The sequence below is a fragment of the Ictalurus punctatus genome, chromosome 1 (assembly GCF_001660625.3).
Source record: "Ictalurus punctatus breed USDA103 chromosome 1, Coco_2.0, whole genome shotgun sequence".
NCBI lineage: Eukaryota > Metazoa > Chordata > Actinopteri > Siluriformes > Ictaluridae > Ictalurus > Ictalurus punctatus.
The window spans coordinates 26,524,453-26,551,578 of NC_030416.2; the positions used below are offsets into that span (position 1 = coordinate 26,524,453).

Below are 27,126 nucleotides of genomic sequence, written 5' to 3' on the forward strand. Positions count from 1 at the left end.
TCACCTGTATTTGAGATGTTAAGAGGTGTCTGTCTCTTTAAGGCGTCTATCTGCTGCTTTGTGTTAGAGGAAAAGCACGCCATCGCCACGGAACATGCCTTAATTATACTAGGGGGGGAAAAGTTAAAGTAAACAATAGGATAGATAACGGTTTATACCTTAACGGACTCCTATACAAGTTTTGCAGTGATACGGTAAGTTTGAGTCACTCATTCGTTGTGGTGTTTTTTTTTTTTTGCTAAATTGTTTAAACTGTAGCGAACAAGGGGAGTTTCTTTTCCTTTTTTTAAACTTCTTTCGTGGGCTACAAATGATGGTAGGCTGTTACTGTTCAGTGTCGGTTTTACTTTAAGCTACTTAAGGGGAGGAAAACAAAACGCTTCTTTTTTTTAAGGAAACAGTATTGTGTTGGACAAACAGAATATTATAAACGAGTAGACTACATTTACTGTCTGTAGTAGTCTGAATTCTCCTCAAACACTAGGAATGCATTAGTGAAATTAGATTAGTCTGTAATATCTTGGGTTTGGAAGTCCAGGTGATGAAAGACACGGATTATTTAACTGTTAAACTATAAACTATAGCGTATTGTTTTAGAAAAGTAAACGTTATTGCTGGGAGTAAAAACTTCCCCGACCTAACTGTAGGACTGAATCCCAAACGGCTGCTCATTCGCTTTGTAAGTGCACTATGAAACGATTGCTTCCACACCCATTGGAGTGTACTTGATGGCCCATAGGAAGCCATTTAGGGTTTGTCCTTTAGCTCATTGATTACCTGGCCTTACAGCTTTGATGTTGCCGCCCATTTTAACACAACAATGGCGCGCGAGGAAAGTGTGGAAAGTGCAGCCCGTTGCTTGTGCGCGCGCGCGCGCTCGCCTCCATGTTTGTGGATTGTTGTTATTGGCTCTGCGGTTTTTCTCCCTGAAGAAACTGACTGTATACTTGTGGTTCCTGTGAGGATGCAGTTGGGATGAGTTTTGCTCGCGGCGGGATGCAGTCGATCTGGACACACTCAACACTGCTTGCGGCGCTTCTTCTGTTTTTGTCTGGACTTTCCTTTTCTACTGCTTGCAATAAAGCCTTGTGTGCCAGTGACGTCAGCAAGTGTCTAATACAGGTAAGGAGGTCTTTCTCTCTCTCTCTCTCTCTCTCTCTCTCTCTCTCTCTCTCTCTCCCTCTTTCTCTCTACCTCTTTTTAATACAAATGCCTGCATTCATTCAGTATTGGGCCTGTACTTTATATTGCACTAGTAGTACACTGTATGACCAAAGGTCTGTGGACACCTGACGATCACATCCATATGTGTATTTTTAAGTCCTCCCTTTGCTGTTAAAATAACCTACACTTTTCTAGGAAGTCTTTCCCCTAGATTTTGGAGCATGACTGTGGAGATTTGTTCATTCAGCCACAAGAGCAGGTCAGGTGCTGATATTTGGTGAGAAGGTTTGGGGCATGATCAGCGTTCCATTTCATCCAAAAAGTTTGAGGTCAGGTGTCTGTGCAGGACACTCGAGTACTTCCACACCAACCTTGGCAAACTAGCTCGCTATATTGTCATGCTGGAACAGGTTTGGGCCTCTCAGTTCCAGTAAAAGGAAGTTTTAATGCTACATACAGTTGTGCGTCCAACTTTGTGGCAACATTTTGTGGAAGAACCGGCCACATACGGGTGTGCTGATCACGTGTCCACAAACTTTTGGCTGTATATGTGAATATTGCACGGGTATATTGCGCTATAGTCAGGGGCAGACTTGGTGCGGGCCACCGGGCTTGAACCCTGTATTTACACCATGACAAGAATCTACAAATGCTCCAACCAGGAAAAAAAAAAAAAACAGCAAGTAGTCACTTAGCAGAGAGGCAACATCATTAACCCTTATGGATACAAACTGAACTACAGGTTTTAAACAGAGAGAGACATATGCGATGGGAAAGCTTAAAGTCACGAGACAAGAATACAAATGTGAGCAAGTATTTATTCTGTGTGTGTGTGTGTGTGTGTGTGTGTGTGTGTGCGTGCATGTACCCGCCCAGATTAGAGAGAAAAAGAAAAGAGAATACCATGACAAAAAAAGTAACCACAAAGGAGTTTCAGAAAGTGCGAAAGTGTCCAAATTGAGAGTCATATGTTCTAGAGAATATAATTTGGTGCAATATAATCAACTATTCACAACATAAACAAAACAAAAAAAAATCACAAACCTTTTAGAAAAAGTTAGTTTCCAAACTAATGGGTATATTGTAATCTAAAGAAAGCGTGTAATGTTGTCCAACTTGTTTTGGAGCAGCATTGTTCCCCTTCCAGAAATTGATATAATAGCAATTTTAATACAGTAATTATAACCTGGTGTATTGCAGAAGTGCTTTTTGTTTATGTTCTTCGTGAAATTACTGCCTTGTAACATATTTCATACTGCTGTCACTCTTTGGATTTTGACCTGGACAGTCTCTGATCCACTGCACCAGCACATTTTCAGATGTACCTATTTACTGCACTACACATGCTGCGACCATTCTTTTTGTATTCGTCATATTGACACACATTTATTTACCCTTTCGCACATTAGATTCTTTCTTACTTGTATATCTTCCTAATGTAGCATTTTAATTTTCCTCATAACTTATTAGCATCACTGACATGCAGTTATCCTGTATGTGGTTTTAGGGCTGTGGTTAATCAGACTACGCGGTCTTAAGTGTAGGCTAGGGGAACAGGCCTACGATGCATTTTTAATTTTTTTTTCTTATGTCGTTTAATATGGTATGTCCCCATTAGTTGTCCAAGAGTAAAATCTTAATGTGTCAAACGACAGATTGGCTGCTTGCTCCCAGCGCAGACCTTCAAGGGGGGAGCCATTTCCTTTCCTTAATTCCTTTCTTCATTTTTTGATGTCTGTTCAAAGTCTGTGCAGTTGAGGAATCTGTACACACAAAATTGTTTTAGATGTGAAATATCTCTCTTGTTTAATAGTATGAAGAATACAGCCGTTATGATCCAGGTTCTGCATTGCCTGTGATGAGGATTAAGTGCTGCTTTTTGCACATCTGGAATGTGGCCTCTGCTCTCGGCCTCTCCTGCTGTTTTGGCAGCCTGAGGTTGCACAGTGTGGTCTAGAAAACCACACCATACTCGCACTCTATCAGAGACATGCACTTCACTAGTAAAATAACTACACTTACACTCAGGATTTTTTAAAACACCCACGTTTTAATAAATATCGACTAACATAAACTTGGTTTTCTTAAAACCCATCAATCTGTAAAGGTATAGCTAAAGCAAAGATCATTTAATTCCTTTGAAAAGCAGGTTTCTGTAAAGTCGCTGCAAACTTAGACTTTTTTTCTTGTGAAGTGTGGAAGTTGTTTAACTCGTTAACTTGAGTGAAGGTTTTCAAAAGTGAAGTAAAGTTATCGTTTATATTTGTCCGAAGTGTGTGAATCGCATCAGAATTTATGTATGTATGTATGTATGTATGTATGTATGTATGTATGTATGTATGTGTGTGTGTGTGTATATGTGTGTCTATGCATTGTGTTGCCTTTTATCTTAAAACAAGCCATATGACACAGTTTTCTTTCTGTTCATCACTACTGCATATAGCTTGTGTAATTAAATGGAGGTTTGAAATCGTGCTTGTTGCTGTTTGAGCTTTTTTGGTTTCACTCGCATTACTCTTTCTTTTGACCGTAGGTTCTTATAGTTTGCAAGCAGCTAAATTGATGTTTTTCAGGAGCTGTGCCAATGCAGGCCATCGGATGGGAACTGTTCATGCTGTAAGGAGTGTATGCTGTGTCTGGGCACGCTGTGGGAGGAGTGCTGTGACTGTGTAGGTGAGTGTAAATGTTTCACGTTTAACTGTGGAATTGAAATTGACAACAATATGACGACGTGGATTCCTTGTATTTCTTTAACTTGCTGTCCAATACTTTTCTTCTCTCTGTATATAGTGAACTTGATGGATGCATGATGTGCAGTGTCCTTCCTGTAGATTGAATAGTTCCTGAATGCTGTTCATAGTCTTCTGTTTTCCTGTTTAAGGATCTGTGTTTTGATAACAGCTGTGTTTAATTTATCGAACTCCGTCTCAGGCATGTGCAACCCGAGGAACTACAGTGACACACCAGCCACCTCTAAGAGCACAGTGGAGGATCTCTACAGGCCCATTCCCTCCCTGTTCAGAGCACTCACTGAGGGCGAAGCCCCCATCAATATGATGGTGGTCTCCTTTCCTGTGGCAGAAGAACTGTCTTACCATGAGAGCCTGGTCTCCTTCTTGGAGACCATGGAAGATCAGCATCAGAACATCTCATTGCCTGGCAACAGCATTCATTCTAGTTATGATAACACTCAAGGTAAGGTACCACCATAAATCTGATGTTACCCAGTAATAAACATAATTTTTTTGGTATTTATTCTGTATAAATTGAAAGTGTAATTTAAACAAGTTGATTTTAATCTAGAGTAACAAGTTTAAATCGAAACTTGGTGTAGTTTATAATGCGTGAGTGTTTCTAGATCTGTAATAAGCATATCATCAGGATTCACTGCATAGCAATAGTGCCAGGTTCTTCATTTCCAACTCTGTTTACAGTTTTTCTGTCCCCATCCCCCTGTGTAGAATGGAAGTTTACCATTTACCCCTAGCGTGAAATGTCCCCTTGATTCCAGGCCTCATATTTATATGCTCTAATAGCTTTGGAGTGTGCTGCTTTACTGATTTTAATTTATTGTGAAGCTAGTCTCTTTGCAGTGAACTTGCAACCCCATCTTTGCTGTCTGACTACTTAATCTGACTACCAGCAGAGAGGAGGTGTTGATGTTCGGGAGGAAATTACAGCTAAAGTTTAGAAAAAAAAATCTCATGTAACTCCTCTTACCAGAGTAGACACTGAGAGTATTTTTTTTTTTTTTTTTTAACAGCCTACTAGGGTTAAATGTTAATATTTTATTGTGGCAGTTTTATACGGTGTCTTAGTATCAAAAAAGTTTTAGTTGTGCTGTTCAGTTTATCTCTGTACCAATGTATTTGTGGAGAAGTGTGAATTTTTTGCTCACTAGCAGCTAAACAGAGTGATATGCTACACACAGAAACCTGACTAATGTCCTGACTAATCTTATAACAGACTTGCAGTGATTAAAATAATTTAATTGTTCATACTGATTGAAAATGTCGATTAACTGAAACGCCAGTGTACTGCAAGAAACAGTTAGGGATTGAACACACAGTGGTACTTGTGTATATAAAAGTGTGATGTGATTTTTTTTTTTTTTGCTAGTTTTTCCTGAAACTGAATGCAGCTAGATTTTTTAGAAAAAATGTCGAATAGGAACATGAGCTGCTCACCATGTTAAAAGTTCCTTCTTCTCATAATCTTACTCTCCATCCCTCTAGAAAACATGTGCACAGTAGTGTACTTTGATGACTGTGTTTCGATTCGTCAGTGTAAGCAGTACTGTGAGTCAATGGGGGGCTCGAAGTACCGCTGGTTTCACAACGCATGCTGCGAGTGTATCGGGCCCGAGTGTATCGACTACGGCAGCAGAGCGGTGAAGTGCATGAACTGTCTCTTCTGAACCACTAGCCTTTTGAGTGTTGTGGATGCTCCCACTCCTGCCACAAGAGGGCACAATAACAGGACCATAGGCTCAGGAGACACTGGCCTGGGATTAGTAAAAAGAGGCGACAATCATGTAAATTACAAGCCCTTTTGATTTTGCTCTTTGTATTAACCTTTTACACTTTGTTTTATAGGTTTCTAGAAAAAAAAAAAGGATTCTGTCTTGTAGTTTTCTCAAAAGTAAATCATTGCATATGCAGTCACTCTTTAAATGGTGTTCTCTACCAAATCAATGTTTTTTTTTTTTAAAGTACCAACTTTATTCATGTTCAATAATTAAACCTATGTGTCAAATCTTTGACAGATATCAAGGTACTAATATGGGAGGGAAAAGTCCCTGTAATATTGCAGGCAGTCATACAATAGCACACTGCATGTTGAAACATGCATGCTGCAGATGCAGTGAAGGTTATAGTGAAGGTTGGTTGAGATATTCTTAGTTGTAATTCCTGTACACCTCAGATGAAGGGACTGGAGCCATATACATTAAGCCATTTCTCAGTTGTTTCTGCTTTTACAACACAGATATGAAGAAAACAGAAGACCTGTCCTTTTAGATCAGCACTCTGGTTAAGCCCTGTGACTGTTGACTCAGAGTTTGTATGTGTGAGACATGTATCTGGGAAAGATTACAGCTTTAGGACTCATTTTATTTGTTATATCCTAATGAGCAGTATGGATGTTTCAGTTCTGTTACTTTAAGGTACTTTCTGCATATTGACCAAGGTTGTTATTCCTAAAAAAAAAAACCTGCATGTTCATGTTTTGTTTTGCAGTATTCCTCATTAAAAAAAACAACAAAACAAGAACCACCATTTGGTTCTGGTTATGCTTCTGGAGTAATATGGTGAAGTTTTAAAACTGATGTAAAACAGCGTTCATTTTGAAACATGCTCAACACACCATTGTTTGCTTGTGTCTGAGATCTGTTTCATTAGCAAGTCCAACTACAGACCTTACTAAAGAATCGTTATAAGCCAAGCTGGCATTATTGGATTTGTAGAGACATAGTTAAACATTTACACACTATTAAAATGAATATTTTTGATCCAATTGTTTCACATGCATTTCAATGGCTGATCTGACTCCTGCTTCATTGCCAGTGATTCAGTCTTCCATGTATGGATGCATTCAGTAGGCAGGTGCACTAATCAGTCCAACCCAACTTCCCCTGAATAGAGGCGAAAAGGGGAGATGAGCACTTTCACATCAGCTTTGTATGATTGCTTATGAATTCTGGGTCAGATAGCAGATGGTTGGGCCTGTGTTGAGGGTGACTGGGTTACTGAACGCTCCTCCCTCTGCTACACATTTAAATCAGTACAAAGGAGTCTTTCTCTCCTGGGAAGAGATTGAGACACAACTAGTGCAGTCACATGACCACTCAGTCTTGGCAGTGGAACCAGCTAGGAGCTTCACATGGCATCATCCTGATGCTCTGATTGCCAGCCAGCTTAGAAAGGCTTACGAGTCAGGATGATCACTTTACCTACCTTGCAAATCACCATTAGGTCAGCCTAAGTTAACAAATGGACTATTTTTACACCACTAATTAAGGGTGATTGTTTGGGTTGTGATGAACCCCTATCGCGTTTAAACATAAGAATGTTTTCCACGGTGGTCAGGTTAACAACGGGAAAGAACACAAAATCAACACAATGGTGCCCACCTGTTAGAACAGTGAACTAATATTAAGTTAACGATAGGAACAGTAGATGAACCAGATGATGATGGAACCTCTTTACTGGCTCTGAAAATAAATTAATTAAACAGAAGATTCACTTAAAGGCTTAAGTGTAAATATTCATATTAGCTCTGATGTCAAAACATATACAACCTCCTATATTACACAAACTTTCACAACACATAACTGAATTATAACTGAGGTAAGGGTTACTGCTCTCTACAGTATACACACCACACAATTTATTTGTGTGTACACTACAGATTTCCTTGGCAATTATGTTGATCCAGTTTCAGCATTAATGATCGTTGGATGGTTCTCTTCACCAAACGATGAACAAATGGCATTGGTTACAATTTCATTAACTAAAATTAAAGACGTCTTTTTGAAGTTTTTGATCACTATTCTGAATGCTGCAGAAAACCAACAACTGTGAAACAAATAAACCAGCCTAAGTGCAACTGCATCTGAACCTTTATTCTGGACAGGTTAGGAGAACATATAACAATTCTATTCATGATCACTGATCAAAATAAGGGGGGGAGAAAACAACTGAAGGATATGTACAGTACATGTGATGCATGGATCATAGTGAAGCACTTTTATTTTCATGTTAAAATACCCCAGAGTAAATGTGCAACAACCACACTGATTCAATATTGAATTTCTACATACTCTGCAAAAAAAATGGACCGCTTGTGATTTTGGTTTAAAAATACAATAGTTCCTTTTCCGATAGGACATAGGGATCCCTCTGTCCCAGGGGAAGAGAATGTCCTCAGGCACAACAAAGTGCTGCGCTAGACTTTAAAACAATATCGGCTCAAGCCCTCGAGAAGAAAAACTTGTCCGGCTTCAAACGACGGCTCCCAGGATACGGCGTGTAGAAAGGCTGAGACCTTATAACTCGCTCCATGTTGAATATATCTGCAGCATATGAGTCACTCACACAGTACAGTATCAAAATGGAAAGTGAGATAAAATAAGGGAAATACTTGTCGCTACAGTCTTTCCTGCTAATGTGGTTGTGTGAAACTGAGAGTTCCTGCTATGTTGAAGAGGAAAGAAAAAAGAAAAAAAAAAAACAATGAGAGCGCGCATCAAGAGTCCATCAATAAGAACGAAGGAATAGCAGGTCCCTGGATCTGAGATATGCTGACTTTTTTTTTTTAAAACTAGTTTGTTGATGTTTTGACTCCAGATATTCAAGTATTCTCTGGTTTTAAGGAAGACACTTGTAAGGCTTCTGTGGCAACAAAACAAAACAAAAAAAAAAAATCACAAAACCTCTTTGTTGTAGTGAGTTGCTCTAAGGGAAGGACAGTTGGTTGAAGCGACTCCCCAAGCAAATATTTCTCAGTTCTTGTGCTCATGGTAGAGGCCAGCCCAAGCCCCTATACCATTACCCAAGCTAGGGGTGTTGTGTGTGCGTGCTCAGTAGGTGGAGGAAGTGGTGCTCATGGCATCCTCATTAATGCGTGTGCTTCCTGGGTGTATGCTGGCAAAGTATTTGACATCCTTGTCCATGTCCATCTGCAGAGCTACCAGTGTCTGCTCCAGGGCCTCCTGGTGCGAGTTGGCCGAGTGTAGGAAATATTCTACAGGAGGCAACACAGAAACATTAAAGCCTCCCTCAAGCATCACAAGCTGTGTAACATTTAAGAGGAAACTCTGCTGGATTGCAAGTAAAGGGGCTTTGTCAGATTACTACATCTCCTTAGAATTTCATTTTCATTTAGACCAACTAAAACTTTTATATATGTGCCCAATACAACAACCATTAGTATATTTAATTCCAGATATACACAAATATGTCTGCTCTCAGCAAGCCGTTTTAATTTCACAATCTTGTGCTCACATACACCCCCCCCTCCCCAAGAAACAAGTCAGTCAATAGGCTGGCACTGACCTCGCTCCATCAAGCTCTGGCGCAGGGTTTTGGCCAGCAGCACACGAACGTTGGGCACAGGGTCAGATGCCAGCTGCAGCAGAGGAGCCAGCAGGTGCTCGGAGAACTGATCCAATGACACACAGTCCTCCTCTATAGCCAGCTAGAGATAGACAGTGTGTGTGTATTAAAGAAAATAGGGGGGGGGGGGGGGGGGGGGGGGGGGGGGATACATTTAAAGTAAAGGGAACATGCACACAAATGCACACAGCAAGGCAGAGATAAACCAGGAGAGAAGGAACACACTTTGGCGGATGCAGTATTTTCAAGAATATCCCCCGTAAACAGCAGCTCCAACACACTGAGCTGTGAGCAGGTGGCAGCCAGGAAATGCTACACTTCCTTTACAACACTGGCCATAATAGAGAGGGGTACTGACCAGATGGCAACAGTGCTCTAGACTTAACCACCTTTATGCAGTCGGTTTTCAGAGTGCGCAATTTAACGATGTGTATCTTAAAGTGTGCATTCGAAATACAATTAAAACAGAAAAAAAACCAACTTAAATGGTGGCACTTATTCACAAAAAACTTTTTTTCTTTAAAAAAAAAAAAAAAGTCTTCTTTTTTTTTGCGTGTTGCTTTACACTGTGATCAAGCTACCACTGCGTCTGTTATACTGCCAATATAGCATCACCCAGAGAACTGAATGCTTTCAATGCAATGAGGTAGAAAGCACTTTAAACACTGCACTAGCTGAATGAACTACTCATGGGCTTCAACACTAGCATTTTGATTGGCTGTCCTTACCTGACAAACAAAAGCAAACGCTTGGCGTCCAGACCATTTTGATGAGTGGCAGAATTTATCCACTAACTCGCCAAGAAAGTCCACTAACAGCGCTGGATATGTGGAAAGTTTCCTGATAATCTCACTGACCTGAACAGAGAAAGACACAATTAAGACTTAATTAACAAGCCTCACCATACAGAAAGGACAAATCAGGAGAGCAATCAACACAGAATGCTACATAATCATCTACACAACAGAGGGGCTAAGAAAGCCTGTGACCCCTCAACAAAGCTTGTGTGTATGGCTATGCATACCAGTCTGTAGGAAGTCCACCGCACAGAGGAGACTCTGTCTATACAGAGGCAGAATGCCAGTGGCCTCAGATAATCATACACGTCCTGCCCGCTATACAGCTCCAACAGCAGGACCAACTGCCTGGTGGACAAAACCCCCACAAAAACACAATAAGCTGTAAAAGAAAATGGCCAAGACGTTTAAAAGAATAGGAAACAGTTCTAATGAATATCACATTAGGTGGTCATACTCTGCAAGCTCTGATCTGAATCTCCAGTTGCGACTATTGTCTGTGACCAGGAACTCCTGCAACTGGTAGAGGTACTTCCTCCTTGTATCCTGATGCAGCAACTAAAAAGAGGAAAACAACAGAAGAGTGTCAATTTAAAATCTATTTTCTACATGCAGTTTAACGGCAAATATACAGAAGTGAAACAGAAGCGAGATAGTGAAGCACAGAAAACTGAACGTGAGAAGAATGTAGTAGAACATAGAACCTAATAGTGCAAACTCTCCCAGGAAATAAAAAAATAAAATCACAAACCTTGAGGAAGTCATAGAGGTGTCGAAGGACTCCTATGCGCACCTCGTCCAGGTCCTTAAGAAAGCCGTTGAAGATGGGCACCAGGTCTTCAGCTGTCAGCTGATCGCCCAAAATCAGGGCTAATTCATGGATGGAGAAAGCCAGTGTCCGCCGCACCTTCCACTGCAACGGGTCAAGGGGTGGGGGGAGGAGGAGGAGCATTAATGCTTGAGAATAGAAAAGTGCTTGAGCACTTTTCCGCTGCATGGTAGGGCTCGACTCGGCTTGCTTTACCGAGCTTGCTTTTCCACTGCGGTTTACTGACACCTCAACGTGGGTGCCATCTTCCACTCGCCTTCACGCAGGAATAATGTTGTATTATCGAAGCCCTGTACAAATACACGTTCAGGCCGTATTCCCAACCCCTTTCCTGTTCGCTGAACGAGGACCCTATAAAGGCTGTAAAATAACGGCGCTCTAAAACCTACGTAGTACTTGATGTGACCGAGTTAGATTCAGACGTGACAAGAGTGACTTCCATAACGCCTGTTTGGAAATCGGTAACAAGCGAGATGTAAAAATCTAAGACAGAAACCTTTGTAGTACTTTTATCTGTAGTGTGAGAAATTATGCAGAATTTTTTATTGATAGAAAATTACGGTACGCAAAGAATGTCTTAAATGACATTTATTCAGGCACAATACAGATCCACTCATTAAGGAGAATCCATACTCCCTCAGTGCGCAGCTCATATTTAGTTTCAGCTTGGCTCGCTTGGAACATCGACCGAGGTGGTACTAAAAAAATGTACTAGGTACTATCCACAGTGGAAAGCCCCCCAAAAACGAGCAGAGTCGGGTCTTACCATTACACTTATTACTTAAGTATAACTACATGCAACTTTAACACAGCAGCTATTCTGAAATGTTTTAAAACATCTCAAAATGACTAAATAACTGTTCTCCATCTTGCAGAAGAGTTGCATCACTTCCTGAAGTTAAAAGACAGCATTCTATAGTCCCATAAAGAAGATAGGTGCAGCTAAGAGCATGAAGCAGTATCCCCATAAATTCTCAGCAGTGTTTCTCAATTACTGATTACCACTGCCCCGCACATAATAGGGTTTTTTTTTTCCCCCGTCTCTCAGCTCAAGTGACTCAACTTCTTAACGAGAGTGAACTAGGTTAAAGTGGGTGAGGGGTTAGAGTAGTAATTTTTTTTAGTAATATGATAAATAAGTAAAAGTAGAGTAGTACTTTTCAACACTGGGCCTGGAGTACCAAAACATTAGGGTACTTCACCCAGGGCCTGAAAAATACTAAAAAATGAAAAATACCACTCCAAAGTAAGCCAGCAAAGTGGTAAAATGAACAAGACTATGCATGCCTAGCTTTGCCAGACTGCCCAGCATTTTAGTGTTAATGATAAAAGATGTTTATATCCCCTACCTGTATTTGGCCAGATCTCTTCTGCTGGATATTCATCTCTATTTTGTTTTACTTCCTTCCTAAAAGCCCAACTATCAGACTGATAGTGACTAAGACCTACTATCCAACCGAAGTGCGGGACGCAGGAATAAAATCATAGATAACTAGAGGCTCAAGGGGAAAAAGGGACAGAACAAGCAAAATGCTGACAGAAGCACCGGCATTCTACAGAAGTGAAGTAAGGGTGTGGTAGAAAGGTTATATTCTGAGGTGCAGTCTTACAGCACCTGCATATCAGAGGCTAGGGTCTCGAAGGTATCTCTGAGGCAATGCCAGTTCTGGCGGCCCAGCGTGAGCGCCACACCGGGCAGGCTGTACGCACAATGCTTAGCAATCTCCATATCCACCGTCTGGGCCCGGGACGGGTCCGTCATAGACAGGTACTGATCCAACAACGCCTGAGGGACTACATCCTACAGCATACCACAGAAATGAACAAAAAAAAAAAAAAAAAAAAGCATGTTTAAACGGGCATGTGACGTTTCCCCCCCCTCTTCACAATAATAAGCAGCACAGTTTGAGAACATGCGCACACAAGAATGCTATGTAACAAGTTCTGACAATATCTTTGAAACAAATAACGGTTCATAATTGATTATAAACATGTTAAACATACTGAAATTATATGCTTGTCAACACAGCAAGACACAAAAATAAATGAAATAAATAAATAAAATGGCATAAATGTATTTTACCTGTTGCTTGGATTTTTTCTCGTCTTCTGGACTGCTGCTATCGCTTAACTCCGAATCATCAGCATGACTCACCGGTAGGGTGGATTCTCGGCTCTGAAACACAAAAGCCTTACGTTTAGAGATGTATGACTCATGGCAATCAGTTGTATCTAATATAGGAGTGTATGCAAACAGAGTATGAGTAATCACAGAAAATCATTGAAACTAAAAAAAAACCTGATTATGGACTATAAATGTCTGCATACCTCTACGTCAGAAGAGTCAATGAGAGGGACGTGGCAAGAGCTGAAAGGGTTATCATGAGCCTGCCGAGGTTCCAGGAATGCCTCCTCAACATGAGTGTCCAATGACGTGGCTCTCAGAGCAGCAGTCAACACGTCCACTTGTGCTGTTAGACACAAATAAAATGATGCACAAAAGGTTAGGAGTGCTTTATTTCATTGCTCACGGTGTCAAAATGCGTTAAAAATAAAAAAAATACATCACAAAAAAAAATTTACTAATCTATGTGAACCCTATACTTATGGAATGCTGTTCTAACTGCATTTGAAGAATGGCTTGAATAAAGTACGTTTATATGGTACAAGGAGTTTGAATAGACTGATTACAGAAAACCAATGAATGAAAGTTACAGCTTGTCATGCATGCTTGTCGGCTGACACTGTAAACAGGTCTGAACATGAGCTTGCTATGAGTACACAGAAAGCCACGATTAAACACGCACCTGCTTGTCACGTCACACATAGGTACGCACTGCACCTTGTATTGAGCAAAACTGCCTTTTCATCTTCTGACAAACATCTGCACAGTGCAGAACAGTGTGACACGGTAAGAAGCCAATGATATATTTACAAATTTCGTTGCTTTACACCATTCCTTCACAAAAATAAATAATCAGTCCAATCAAGTTTGAATTTCAATTCACAGAGTTTGGCTTAAAGCAGAGCTTCTCAAACTTCTGTAAGTAAAGACCCTCCCCCCGCCCAAGTGGCACATTTACAGAATACACTACTGGTCAAAAGTTTGGAGACACTTGACTAAAATGTCTCTAATGATCTTAAAAACCTTTTGATCTGAAGGTGTATGATTATATGTTTGAAATCGGTGTTATAGACAAAAATATAATTGTGCCAAAATATTCATTTCTTTCATTAGAAAACTAACATTTTACTTACTTTTTTTTTTTTTAAATGGATGACTTGGAATGAAATATTCAGAAAAGCAGACAATAAGTGTCCAGAGTAGTCGGGAACTCCTTTAATAACGTTTAAAAAGTATCTCAGGGAGATTCCTCAAGAAATTGGTTGAGAAAATGCCAGGAATACATTTCTGGAAATTCTTGGCAAAAAGGGTATCTACCTTGAAGATGCTAAAATATTAAATTATTTTGATTTTTTTGGATTTTTTATCACAACATAATTCCCATAGTTCCACTTGTTATTCCAGAGTTTTGAGTTTATTATTATTCTAAAATGTGGAAAATAAAAATAAAGAATGAGTGTGTCTAAACTTTTGATTGTTATAGTGTATACCAAATTTTCATTTCATTACAAAATAAAAAAAAAAAAATTATAAATCAATCCAATCAAGTTGTGAATTTCAATTCACAGAGTTTAAAGCAATAAGACATTCAGACTTTGAGGTAATGAGACCTTAAGAAAAAAAACTTCTAAAGCTCATTGTCTTTCTACAACTTTTCCTGATAGATAATATTACGTCGCCTTTCAGGTGCTAATTTACTAACATGGTGGGGAGAAAAACCCCACCATAGTCTGGTGGAAACTACATGCTAGCCATTTAAGATCAAATAGTACACAATACTGCATGTAATAATACAGTAGCAGCACACTATTTAGTGATTTGTCACATACATGTCACACACACATACACACACACACAGAACGGACTGAGAAAGTTTGTAATGACAAATGAAACAGTAGCCAAACCCCAGCTTCAAGCCGTGTGCTCACGCTGTGCTGCTGTTACATGGGAGTGAAAGCAGAAGAGGGGGACCTGCTCTATTTTCACGAGCCAATCAAAACCCCTATAAGTAGAGATGCACAGATACTAAATTTCTCAGCTGATACCGATAACCTATTATTATGAGTGATATCGGCCAATACCGATAACCGATAGTTCTGCTTTTTATGACTTCTTTTAAATTAATAATAATTAATTCCACAATTCTGAAGGAAATGCAAATAAAAACTTTATTCTCTCCATTTCAACAAGTTGTTTCACAGTAACTGGTCTCATAAACAGAAAACACATTACTCTAATTAACATTAACACATGACCTAAATTCTGAAGATTAAAGTAAGATTTCTTAACTTATTGAATGTTTTTAATTCATATTAACATTGACTGAATTGTAAAAAACCTTCTGTTAGTCTCACATTCACTCACCACAAACAAAAGCATTTCTACTTCATCACTGAACATCAAACTGGTAATATATAATTTCAACTTTTTTTATATATTAACATTAATTGGATATGAAATATACTACTCTACAAATATATTTTTCTGTGGAATATATACTTTTTTGTCAACTCATCTTCATTTAAATCTTTCAACAGTGTACTGGTGCTTTAATTCAGCGTGAGCAGTGCAGCAAAAAAAACAAAACAGACTTTCACTGCTGCTCACTTCCGGTGTAAAATTTTAGCAGTGCAGAGATTACAGAGCTTACAAACTGCAGTTTTAGCGTCATTCCAAACAAGAGACGTCATCTTTACACACAGCACAAAATCGATGTGTTTTCCCACCCTCTTTTTATTGACAGGATATAATCGGCCCTGATCATCGGATGTTTTTAAACTAGAGCTGCACCAATGTATCAGCTAATAATCGGTATTGGCCGATAAAGGCAATTTTTCATGCTATCAGCTGATACCGATTATTAGCCAATACATTGGTGCAGCTCTACCCATCAACAGCAGCAGCATGCATACACCCCACACAAACATGACACTGTAAGAGCAGGATTTGTGCTGGGAATTAACTTCTGTTCTATAGTTATTTATAGTTTTAAAGTAATACTATGGTATATAGTTTCTAATGTAGCTAAGGCATGCATTACAAACAGAGTAGTAACACTGGAGATTATGGTGAAGAAACTGAAATTACATCACTCAGAGTTAAAGCAATGAGGTGTTTGGTCATACAGCTGTTAACATACACCCTCTATTATTCAACGTTTGCTCAATTTCCCCAGCTTCATTTCCTTTAAACAGAGACTCAAGAATACAAGCCTGTCCACTTCTACTACCTTCAATACTTGAGAAACCTTCTAAACCCCATGGTACAACATAACGAGTTAAGAATCTTATTACCTCACATACAGGAATCAGGAACAGATATATTGATAATGTACAACAGTTCACATTCCAACAGTAAACATTTAAGCACAAGAGGCTTTGCTTACGAATAACCTTAAAAGCAACTCTAAATCCTTGAATATGTAACTACCAAAAAAAAAAAAAAAAAAAAAAACCAAAGGCCTTTCTGAAACTGTCTCTGCATCTTGCATGTCTGCATAGCAAACCAGACAGACAAAACTACACCAAATAGACTAATTAATATATTATATATTTATTTATGTATTTATTTATTTATTAAAACAACATGTTTTGGACATCCTAGTAATTACATCCCATTACTTTTCTAGAGTACATTGTGACATTTTCAATCAGTTTCTTAAAAATAAAGATGAACACATTTTCTAAGCTAACCCAACGTTGCTTTTGCAGATTATAATACAACGCCAACCATCAACCACCATAAAATGCACAAATGTTATTTAAAGATGCTCGTTGGGGGTTTACGAGCCATATATATTCTCGAGCTGCAACAACTAATCGATAAAATCGATTATGAAAATCGGTGTCAACGAATCTCATTATCGATTAGTTGGTCTATGCACTATACACACACCTATATATATATATATATATATATATATATATATATATATATATATATATATATATATATATATATATATATATATATATAAATTGGACAAACAATTGTGTTAATGTGTGCAGTAGTGTTAAAGTTTTAATCTGAAATTTATATTTGTAACACTTAGTTTGTGGATTTTATTCTAAACAAACAAACAAACAAACAAGCACTGAAGCTTTGTTTTTTTTAAAACAAATTCGAATAATCAAAGAAATAATTGTCCGATTAATATATTATGAAAATAATGCTTAGTTGCAGCCCTAATATATTCCATACTGGAACATTAACCACAGACTAAAAATATGTAATTATAAACGTTGGAAATCTAAAAAAACAAAAAAAAAACCCCGTTTGTATTGGGCTTTACATTACAATCTATATTTCAGTTATGATTCATAACTTCAGAACAGCAGGAGCTTTGCACAGCTCAATGCTCTCTCTGATGAGGGCCTTTGCAGAAATCTTTAAAAAAAAAGAGGTGCGCACACATGGTAGCACAATAGTGTGAAGAATCCTTTGAAGTGCAGAGAGAACTTTGCAGCGAAACAAAATAACTGATGCCCTAAATTCAAGTATGTTTATGAGGTCTTGCTCTGTAATTGGTTTCTGTTGTCATTCAATGTTTTCACAGTAATTAAAATTTATTATTTATTTATTTTTTTATAAAAAGACAGAAAAGCAGCTCTCCTCACCTTTGACATCAGGGTCATCAATGTGGGGTTCCAGGTTCTCAATGAGCTCCTCCAGCTGCTTCCTGTCTAGAGCAGACGTGGAGCCCTGGGTAGAGGAGCTTGCAGCAGAAACCTCATCGTCACTGTTGCACTTCTCCTCCGACAGCTCCAGGTCGAGGTCTATTTGTGGGATGGGTGTCCTCCAGTAGTGGAATGAGTTATACTGCTCCTGCTCTGGTATCTCAACTTTCCCTGTCACATTGCTGGGTAGTGCACTGCAGGTGACCTCTGAACTGCCATCCGGGTTCGAGTGTGCTGGTTTCTCCATCACAGGGCCTTCAGAAGTGTCTGAGGGGCTGCCCTGTGCTGCGGGGTTTGTGGCTGGTGAGCAGTGAGGTTCCTTGGCCGATTGATCTGGGTCTAGATCACCCAGCTCAGAAAGGCACTTTGGACTGTGCCTATCTGTGTCAACATGGCAACAGGACTCATCCAGAGGTAGAGCTTCAGCTGCCTGCTCCCCTCCACCCTCCACAGCTACATCCACGCCTTCCCGTTCTGACTGGCATAGCTGGCCTTCACAATTCTCCTGAGTGCATGGTGGATTCTGGGAAATGCAGTCGGGCTGTGAGGAGACAGCTTTTTCGTCACATGGGGGACTCTGAGCACTTTCTTCTGTAGCAGGTGCCTTACTGCTCATGGATTTCTCACCAGCCCTGGATGGTGGAATAAAAAAATAAATAAAAAAATTAAAAATACTGAAAAAACACAAGCCAGATTTTCTACATGGTGTCTGAAGAAACACACTACACGGCCAAACGTTTGAGAATACCGGATCATCACACCCATAAGTGGGCCTATTGATATAAAGTTGGATGCACACAATAGCATAAGATGACTTTGTATACTGTAGCATTATGATTTCTCAGCATGATAATGTGTCGTTCATCTTATGGATCAATACAGACTAGCAAAGTACTCTGGATTGTTGCACCATCAGCTGTTTCCACTTCTCGAGAGAGTCTGCCATTTAGTAAGATGTGCAAAAAAAGGAAAAGGATTTTGTTATAAAGATAATTCCTACCGATTGTGCAATTGCTGGCCTCTCCAGTCAGCCTCCTCTGTGCCCTCTTTGAAGTACTGGCCCACATTAGTGCTTGGACTGGCAAACGTAGAGATGAACTGGCCCAGAGACTGGAACGCTGCCTGGCGTACCTGTTGGACATACAGCATGCAGCAATTAGCTACTCACTACATGCAGCAAACCCCTAAAGGTTTCAAAATCATTCAGAATAAAAACTTTGGGGGGGAAAAAATCAGATGTTAAATGCTGTTCAAACACAAAGAAAAACGAAAGAAAATATACTTCAAGAAAAATATGGTTCACTATGAATACATAACCCTGAACCACATCTGTAAATAATGATCCTGGCTCAGATTCCAGAGCAGGAAAAAAAAAATCCCATATATCTACACAAACAAACATCCTCAGAGCAGTTGTCCAGGGAAGAGGGAAGAACTCACGCACCCAGCGGGAGGGGTCACTTATGAGGTTGATGAAAAGAGATGCGAGTTTGGTCCTGCGCACTTCCTGAGAGGTTGCCGAGGACACGGTCATGAAGCACTCTGCGCAGGCCTTCCGCACTCCCCACACATTATCCGAGCAGAGCTGGAAAAACCGTGGCAGCTGCACAGGAAGACAATGCAGAGAGGAGGGAAGAAAGAAGAAAAAAAAAAAAAAAGGAAAAAACAATTAGGCCACACTTGGAAAGGAAGACCTTTCCCTTCCCAATCTAAACATAATAGGCATTTTAATTCAAATCTTAAATCCACATCTGTTTATATTATAGGCTATAAAAGCAAAACTACAAAAGTGTAATTACACTACTGGTCAAAAGTTTGGAGACACTTGACTGAAATGTTTCTCATGATCTTAAAAACCTTTTCATCTGAAGGTGTATGATTAAATGATTGAAATCAGTGTTATAGACAAAAATATATTTAATATATTAATATCTTTCATTAGAAAACTAACATTTACAAAAAAAAATTTTTTAATGGATGACTTGGAGCGAAATATTCAGAAAAGCAGCCAATAAGTGTCCAGTGTAGGTGGGAACTCCTTTAATACTGTTTAAATAGCATCTCAGGGAGATTCCTCAAGAAATCAGGTGAGAAAATGCCAAGAATACATTTCTGGAAATTCTAGGCAAAAAGGGTGTCTACTTTGAAGATGCTAAATAACAAAATTATTTTGATTTATTTTGATTTTATTTTATCACAACATAATTCCCATAGTTCCACTTGTTATTCCAGAGTTTTGATGACTATGATTATTCTAAAATAAAAATAAAGAATGAATGTGTCTAAAGGTTTGACCGGTAGTGTACGTCATACAGGGATGAATAAAATAAATAAAGATAATTACAGCAATAGTAGACACCCAGACAGGTAATACAGACAACATGGGATGGGCAGACCATACAGGTTTAGCCTGTACAGACGAGTACAAATCAGGGCACATAGACTTCCTCATAATTAAGTCAATGGTCATACGATGATAGTTAAACAAGTGTAAGCCTGATCTTTGTTGACCAACATGCAACAGGGTTTTACAGTGTGATAATATTGTAGCACATGCTGTCAAAAGCAGCCTTTACTAGAAAAGTACAGCCATGTGAAATAGCTTATCAGGATGGCAGAGAGTCCAGAGTCTGCCCCTGAGTGCAAGGCAGGAATACACCATGGACGAGACACCAAGGATCCTTCACGACATACGACAAGCTCACTTACTCATTCACACCTGGAGAAATTTAGAGTAGCCTATCAACCTTCCAGCATGTTTCTTTGGGAAATCCATGAGGGCACAGAACATGTGAAACTCCACTCAGAGTGCGACAAGCATTGTGGTAGACTTTTCAGATCTCAATGCTGCACCTTTCTAACACCAGAGCGCCCAGTTTACATACAGCTCTGTGCAAATAAGGCATCCATACCAGTAACTCTTCTGTTGTTTCTCCCCCAACAACAGTACAGATATCTCCGAAATTTGCCGCACACACCTGTCAAGTGAAGAAAAAGCCAAGCATTAATTCACAACACACCCACTTCTATATCCATGATCTGTCTTAAACAGCAAAATCAAGACTGTTCTACACTGCAATCCTATTTGTGAAAGGGACAGAGATGCCCACCTTGCGTACATGGAACATCCTGCAGTCACAACACATCTCACAGAAGCGTGGAAGGAAGAGGCGTTCTGTAATATCCTTCCCCACCATGGGCGCCATTTTGCAAATAATCTGTTTTTAAAACGTTAGTGTTAAAAAGAAAAACGCTGAAAACGAGTCGTGTCTCAGAATGGCTAGTTATCCATTGAAAAAACTCACTGCCATAGCCTCAGTCTTGACATCGTCGTTGCTGTCTGGGGCGGTGAGATCAACAAGGACAGGACAGACAAGGTTCTCGATGTCTGCCCGCTCGATCAACTCCTGCTCCAGAAGCATTAAAAGGGCCGCCTGGCTTGTCTTCCTAACCTGTTAAGTGATTAAAGCAAAAGGTAACACAGAATTTTCTGAGGTGAAAAACATGGTACACACAGTTAAACCATGTATAATGGTATACTAGCAAAATAGCTACACCGCTTAAACATCATTACCCTCCTGACCCCAAGATCTGGGGTTCCTAATACGAACGAGCATGGATATAATGATGAAAATTTGAAGAAGAAAAAAAAGTCAACATGACAAAGTGCTAAACATTTATTTACTGATGCAGCAGTGCAAATCCAGCGTTCTTAAGCCCAAAGTATGAAATGTTTCTTTTAGTCTCTAGTTAAAGGATTTCTGAGAGACACTACCACCTAACTCTACACAGGTAACAGACTCTACACAAAAGATGCAGGGTTAAAACACAAACACACTTACCAGGTTGTTCTGGTCAGCTAAGTATCTCACCACAATGGGCAGCAAATACTTGGAAAATGCGAAGGGAATGGAAGGTCTGTTATCTTGGCAGAAAATGGCGATGTGAGGAATTTGTTCCATAAGCTCAGCTCGAACTGTAGGCTCTAAAAACACACAGAAAGCCTTTTATATTAAAACAATCAAACGTGATCACTAATCGAGTGGGCACAACAATAAAAGCGCATCACGTTTCAGAGTATTTTTTCATTGCATCTTCCTTCAGCTTTGGGTGTACTGAATAAGGATGTTCACAAACACATAAGCATGGCATTCATCACACATAGGACCATTTTTTCACCAGCGACCTTCAAAAACTTAGCAGCTTGACTACCTTTCCCTGTAATGCACTGCACTGACATTTTATTAGATGTCTCTAGGGAACATCAGAGCTAAGGGTTAGTAAGCTAGTCAGGTGTGCAAATGCAAAAAAATGGATAAGCCTTTAGATTTTGCTTTTTAAGGTAGCAGCCTGGTGCACACACACACACACACACACACTTTAATAAGTCACACCAGTCCCATCAAACATTAATGAGTGCTAAAAGGAGCAGATTTCTTTGTAACACTGAACCCGGCACAGCAAGGGCACAGGATAGTCTAAATATAACTACATCGCTTCTCTTGGAAGGTACACATCACTTAAAGAAAACAATGAGAGTTTGTATTAAATGCTGAAAAGCAAACCACCCCCCACGACCCCCAAAAAAGAGACAATGAAAATTGTTGAGGGATCAAACTGTGGTTTACCCGAGTCCTCCGCAAGTCTGCTGACTCTCTCGAGGACTGCAATACAATCCCTCTCATCCTCGCTAACTGCTTTTAGCGTATCCAGCAAACTGCGGGCCACCATCTGTCTGTGAATAAAATACTAATGAGAGGTGTGTGCTATGGCAAGCATCTCTGGAATACAAAATGTCAAAATGAATGCAATGACATAATTACAAACCTCCTTAGGCATGCAAGACATACAGATATTAAAGACATACCCCGTTCTTTTCCCTCTCAACAACAGAAAAACTATTGAACCCACCTCTACTTGTTGTCAGTCTGGAACGAACCTCATTAATGTAAATACTAAGGAGAGTCAGTACTACAGCGCGTCTCAAACATCTCCATACATAGGGGCGATTAACACTTTTTAGTGAATTGTCTTCCAAGATTTTTCAAACTTATATACACAGTGCCCTCCACTAATATTGCCTCCCTCGAGAAATATGAGCAAAGAAGGCTGTGAAAAACTGTCCTTACTGTGTAAACTTTTGACCTTTAAAAAAAAAAAAAAAAAATTTCACAAAAATACTCTGCTCTCATGGATATCAAAGAATTGCAAACAGGTTTATAACAAAATAAATCTTTAAATACAGGTGTACATTTATTGGCACCCCTATGAATTCAGATGAGAAATATATTTGAAGTAAATCCCCAATGATATAAACAAAAAAAAAATTCAGTACACTTGGGTGACTAGGAACAGGAAATTGCTCAAGCGTGACTTCCTGTTCCACAGGGGTATAAATATTAGGTAACACATAGGACAAATTCCCTTAGTCATTTACAATAATGGGTAAGACCAAGGAAAATAGCTGTGATGTGTGACAAAAGGTTATTGAGCTTCATAAAATGGGAAATGGCTATAAGAAAATAGCACAAGAATTGAAAATGCACGTTTCCACCAGCAGGGCAATAATTAAGAAGTTCCAGTCAACTGGATATGTTATGAATCAACCTGGAATTGGACGCTTGTCTATATTGTCTCAACACACTGTGAAGAGGATGGTTCAAGTGGCCAAAAATCTCCAAGGATCACAGCTGGATCACAAGCTAAAGTCACCTACATCACCACAAGTTGCTTTGAAGGGTTTCAGGAAAAAAGCCTCTACTCTCATCCAAAAACTAACTCAACCATCTTCAGTCTGTCAAACACTACTGAACTTGAAACCCATAGAAAACCTGTGGGGTGAACTGAAGAGGAGAGTCCACTAGCGTGGACCTCAAAATGTGAAGGATCTGGAGAGATTCAGTATGGAGGAATGATCTCAGATCCCATGCCATGTATTCTCCAACCTCATCAGGCATTATAGGAGAAGACTCAGAGCTGTTATCTTGGCAAAGGGAGGTAGCACAAAGTATTGACTAAAAGGGTGCCAATAATTGCTGCACACCTATATTTAACCAAGATATTTTATTGAATAAACCTGTGTTTTGCTTGCAATTGCTTGATATCCATGAGAGCAGAGTGTTTAACGTTTTGATCTTTTGTTTAAAAAACAAACTCAAACAGTAAAGACAATTTTTTTTGTTAACACACATCATAAGTGGGAGAGACAACTCTGTATGTTTACAAAGTAATCTAGAGGATGTTTTGTAAACAATGATACATTTCGTTAAAAGGTATTAATTTTCCCTATGCACAGAGACTTTTGGGACACCCTGTACTATAAATCTAATGAAGTCTACATTTGAGTACCTGTTAAATATGTTTTCGCTCGTGACGTATTTATCCAGCCTCCCCAGGGGCGTCAGCATCTCATCTTGCGATACAAAATCCAAGGCTGAAGGTATAATAATGACGTCAGACTCTGAGTTGTAGTCATCCACACCAACTATTAGAGACATTGGAAATAATATGAGCAGGACCCGCCACCCAGCACACATTCTGGTCGTGATGAAGACCTTTACCCATTAAAGAAGAGAAGAGTGACCAGAACGCACACACCAACAGGTTCAGCAAAAATGCGGAAAGACAAGACATGCTGCTTGATTGATTGACACAGTGCAAATACAATAGCACAGTCTGAGTCAGACTGTCCAGATAAGAAGTAAATCAACAAATCAGGCAATGAAGTCAGCAGCGCAGAGACGCGACAGAGCTCCAGGTACATACTTTTTCAAACTGCACACAAGTCCCTCAATACGTTCACATAGACAAAAATAATCCGATATTAACCCGATTAAGACAATACTCTGATTAAGACACTAGCATGTAAACAGCGATTTCCGATTGCCTTAATCTGAATAAAGTCATACTCGAAGTAAACACAAATGTAATTAAGACATGTGGAGTATTCCTGATTTGTTGCATTATCGAAGTGCACTACAGACATGTAAACACCTTAATCGCACTATTAACGTCATGTGGGATTTTTCACTGTATTTTGTGACAGGACACGTACACACACAGCAGCGCTCAACCATTTGACGTAAAACAAGAGAGTACGGCTGCGTCCAAAACCGTGTACTTACCTACTACAGTATATAGTAGGTGAAATACATGTATTTTGGCTACTATATAGTACGTAAGTATGTGGTTTCGGATGCGGCCCACGGCTTCAAGCAGTCATCGATTGTCACATATGTTGAAATTCTGGAGAGAACGTCGGATGGCGTGGCGTAGGGACATAATGATGTGTGTCGTCAATCGATCTATGTTCTATAACATGTAAAACAGGAACATGAAATTAATCTCCTAAAAGCAACTCATGCAAACACCTTAATCAGAATATCATCTTATTCAGAATAAGGTGTCCATGTAAACGTAGCCAATTAAGCCTTTTCCAAGTACCCATTTCCATCAAGAAAGGAGCTGGTTTTATGTTAGTAGTTTTTTTAAACCTGTCCATACCAAACTCTGTACCTTCCCAGTATGCAGCACAGCATGTGTTAGTTAGAAAGATGTGACATAGCACACAGGTCATGCGTAACTCTCCAATGAGGTGTTTGTCAGATATGTAGATCTGACTAGAGAACACTCACTGACAGTTAGCTGCGAGTTTATCTAGTAATCAGTAATGTACCTGGGCTCTCAGTTTATAGCAGTTCTGGTTAGAACAGGTTCTATTATTTCCCTGCTCAAAGACACCTGATTGAACTCACGGGTATAATAACTGGGCTTGGCAAGTGTGTGCTGGAGCAGGGAAAAATCACCAAATCTCTCCAGGTCTCCAACACTAATACATCAAGCAGCTAAATATAAGAACTAGTACATATTGTACAAGCACCTGGGGTAGGAGGCGAACCTATACATGATTATACAAGCCCAAATGCTTTTCATGATCACACACTACACGACCTACATCACTACAACCATCTACACTACGGATAATAATACAAGGTGGAAGTCAGGGAAACGAGTCGTCTATTTCCGTTTCGCCGAAGCTGAAATTCCTTGTTTGTTTATAACAAAATTTATTTACTAATCTTAACATTATTGAAATATTTAGTTGAAACCAACACTTCGGCTGTATTAACTGAAACACAAGGCTAAAATCCACTGCCGTTCAGCACTAAACGTTACTGTAGGCCTCTGAGAGGAGAGCAAAGTTTGTCCGGTGTAGCTGCTAGCTAACTAGCACAGTTAACTAGCCAGATTAGCATTGGGTAAGGTTGAGCCCGGATACCGCCGACTGACAGTGTGCACACACCGAGGCTAAAAAGCGCAGCATTTCGCACTGAAATACACACCACAATACTTACATCCGTCTATCTCCTCTTGAGAATCTTCCTGGAGCAGCGAAATATCTGTGACAAACACATGAAAACGAGTTCAGTCGTGACTAAACTTGGCTAGCTAGCTCTGATTAGCCAGGCTAGCGTGTGTTTTCTTTCAAATTTATTAACAGACTTTTAGCTAGCTGACGTTAACGTAATCAAAGGCAACAACAAAAAACTGGGTTTAAAGCACCACTCTTTTAGTTTTGTGCTGTAACTCAAGTGGACTTCTAACATACCCGCCATCTTGTCCTGGTCCTACATTTAAAAGTGGTCTGTGCCGACGAGGCGACAACAACTGGAGGGGGGAAGCTAAGCTAAAGCTAAACTATGCAGGAGGACGGAACGGAGCACGGCGCTGGGATCACTGAGCCCTGTCACTACCCGTAACTTCGCCTCGTCGCCGAGGTGCATCGCGCATGCGCGTATCTGTGTGGGGCCGCGTGATTTGCAGCGCGCATGCGCGTATCTCTGTGGCCGGTGTGATGTGCACGGCGCATGCGCGTATGTGTTTGGCCCCGCGTGATGTGCACGGCTCATGCGCGTATCTGTTTGGCCCCGCGTGATGTGCACGGCTCATGCGCGTATCTGTTTGGCCCCGCGTAATGTGCACGGCGCATGCGCGTATCTGTTTGGCCCCGCGTGATGTGCACAGCGCATGCGCGTATCTGTATGGCCCAGCGTGATATGCAAGGCGCTTGAGCGTATCTGTATGGCCCCGCGTGATGTGCACGGCGCATGCGCAAACATTTCGACCAGGACCAGATAAAAAAAAGTACATTAATAATATAATGCTACTTATATATTATTAAATGTATGTGTGTATTTATGATTTCTTAATTTATTATTTTCAACATTTTTATTCATATATTTATTCATTTATGTATTTTATTTTTAGATTAATCGTTATGTACTTTTGAAAGTATGTAGATGTATTACATTTTTAAATCTATGATTTAATTTGTGATCTACTTAAGACTCTTACTGTAGTTTATATATTTAATAATTAATTAGATATTATTTCGATGTAATTTTTTTTGTATTACGTTCGG

The 27,126-nt window shown here is 39.7% G+C and overlaps 2 protein-coding genes across 6 annotated transcripts; one reads left to right on the plus strand and one right to left on the minus strand.

Moving 5' to 3' along the window:
• The first annotated feature begins 37 nt into the window (after positions 1–37).
• On the plus strand, positions 38–8,397 carry twsg1b (twisted gastrulation BMP signaling modulator 1b). Of its 3 annotated transcripts, none has more exons than XM_017478639.3 (5): positions 38–194; positions 933–1,122; positions 3,738–3,837; positions 4,096–4,359; positions 5,400–8,397. In XM_017478639.3, exons 2-5 carry the CDS (start codon positions 976–978, stop codon positions 5,579–5,581), a joined length of 693 nt encoding a protein of 230 aa, XP_017334128.1. In that variant the 5' UTR covers positions 38–194; positions 933–975; the 3' UTR covers positions 5,582–8,397. The 3 variants fall into 3 exon arrangements, with proteins under 3 accessions (XP_017334128.1, XP_017334120.1, XP_017334137.1); XM_017478631.3 differs by having other exon boundaries at positions 971–1,122; XM_017478648.3 differs by having other exon boundaries at positions 39–194; positions 964–1,122.
• ppp4r1 (protein phosphatase 4, regulatory subunit 1) lies at positions 7,766–26,456 on the minus strand. Of its 3 annotated transcripts, none has more exons than XM_017478618.3 (20): positions 26,314–26,454; positions 26,060–26,104; positions 24,054–24,138; positions 22,334–22,440; positions 21,548–21,690; positions 21,011–21,157; positions 20,816–20,923; positions 20,618–20,683; positions 19,150–19,308; positions 18,706–18,836; positions 17,646–18,337; positions 13,233–13,375; positions 12,988–13,080; positions 12,520–12,705; positions 10,827–10,988; positions 10,533–10,633; positions 10,303–10,423; positions 10,007–10,135; positions 9,219–9,360; positions 7,766–8,907 (listed from the first exon to the last, which is right to left on the minus strand). In XM_017478618.3, exons 1-20 carry the CDS (start codon positions 26,318–26,320, stop codon positions 8,744–8,746), a joined length of 2,931 nt encoding a protein of 976 aa, XP_017334107.1. In that variant the 5' UTR covers positions 26,321–26,454; the 3' UTR covers positions 7,766–8,743. The 3 variants fall into 3 exon arrangements, 2 of the variants coding, with proteins under 2 accessions (XP_017334107.1, XP_017334098.1); XM_017478609.3 differs by having other exon boundaries at positions 24,054–24,189; XR_006983121.2 differs by lacking the exons at positions 7,766–8,907; positions 9,219–9,360 and having other exon boundaries at positions 10,303–10,457; positions 24,054–24,189; positions 26,314–26,456.
• Between the last annotated feature and the right edge of the window lie 670 nt (positions 26,457–27,126).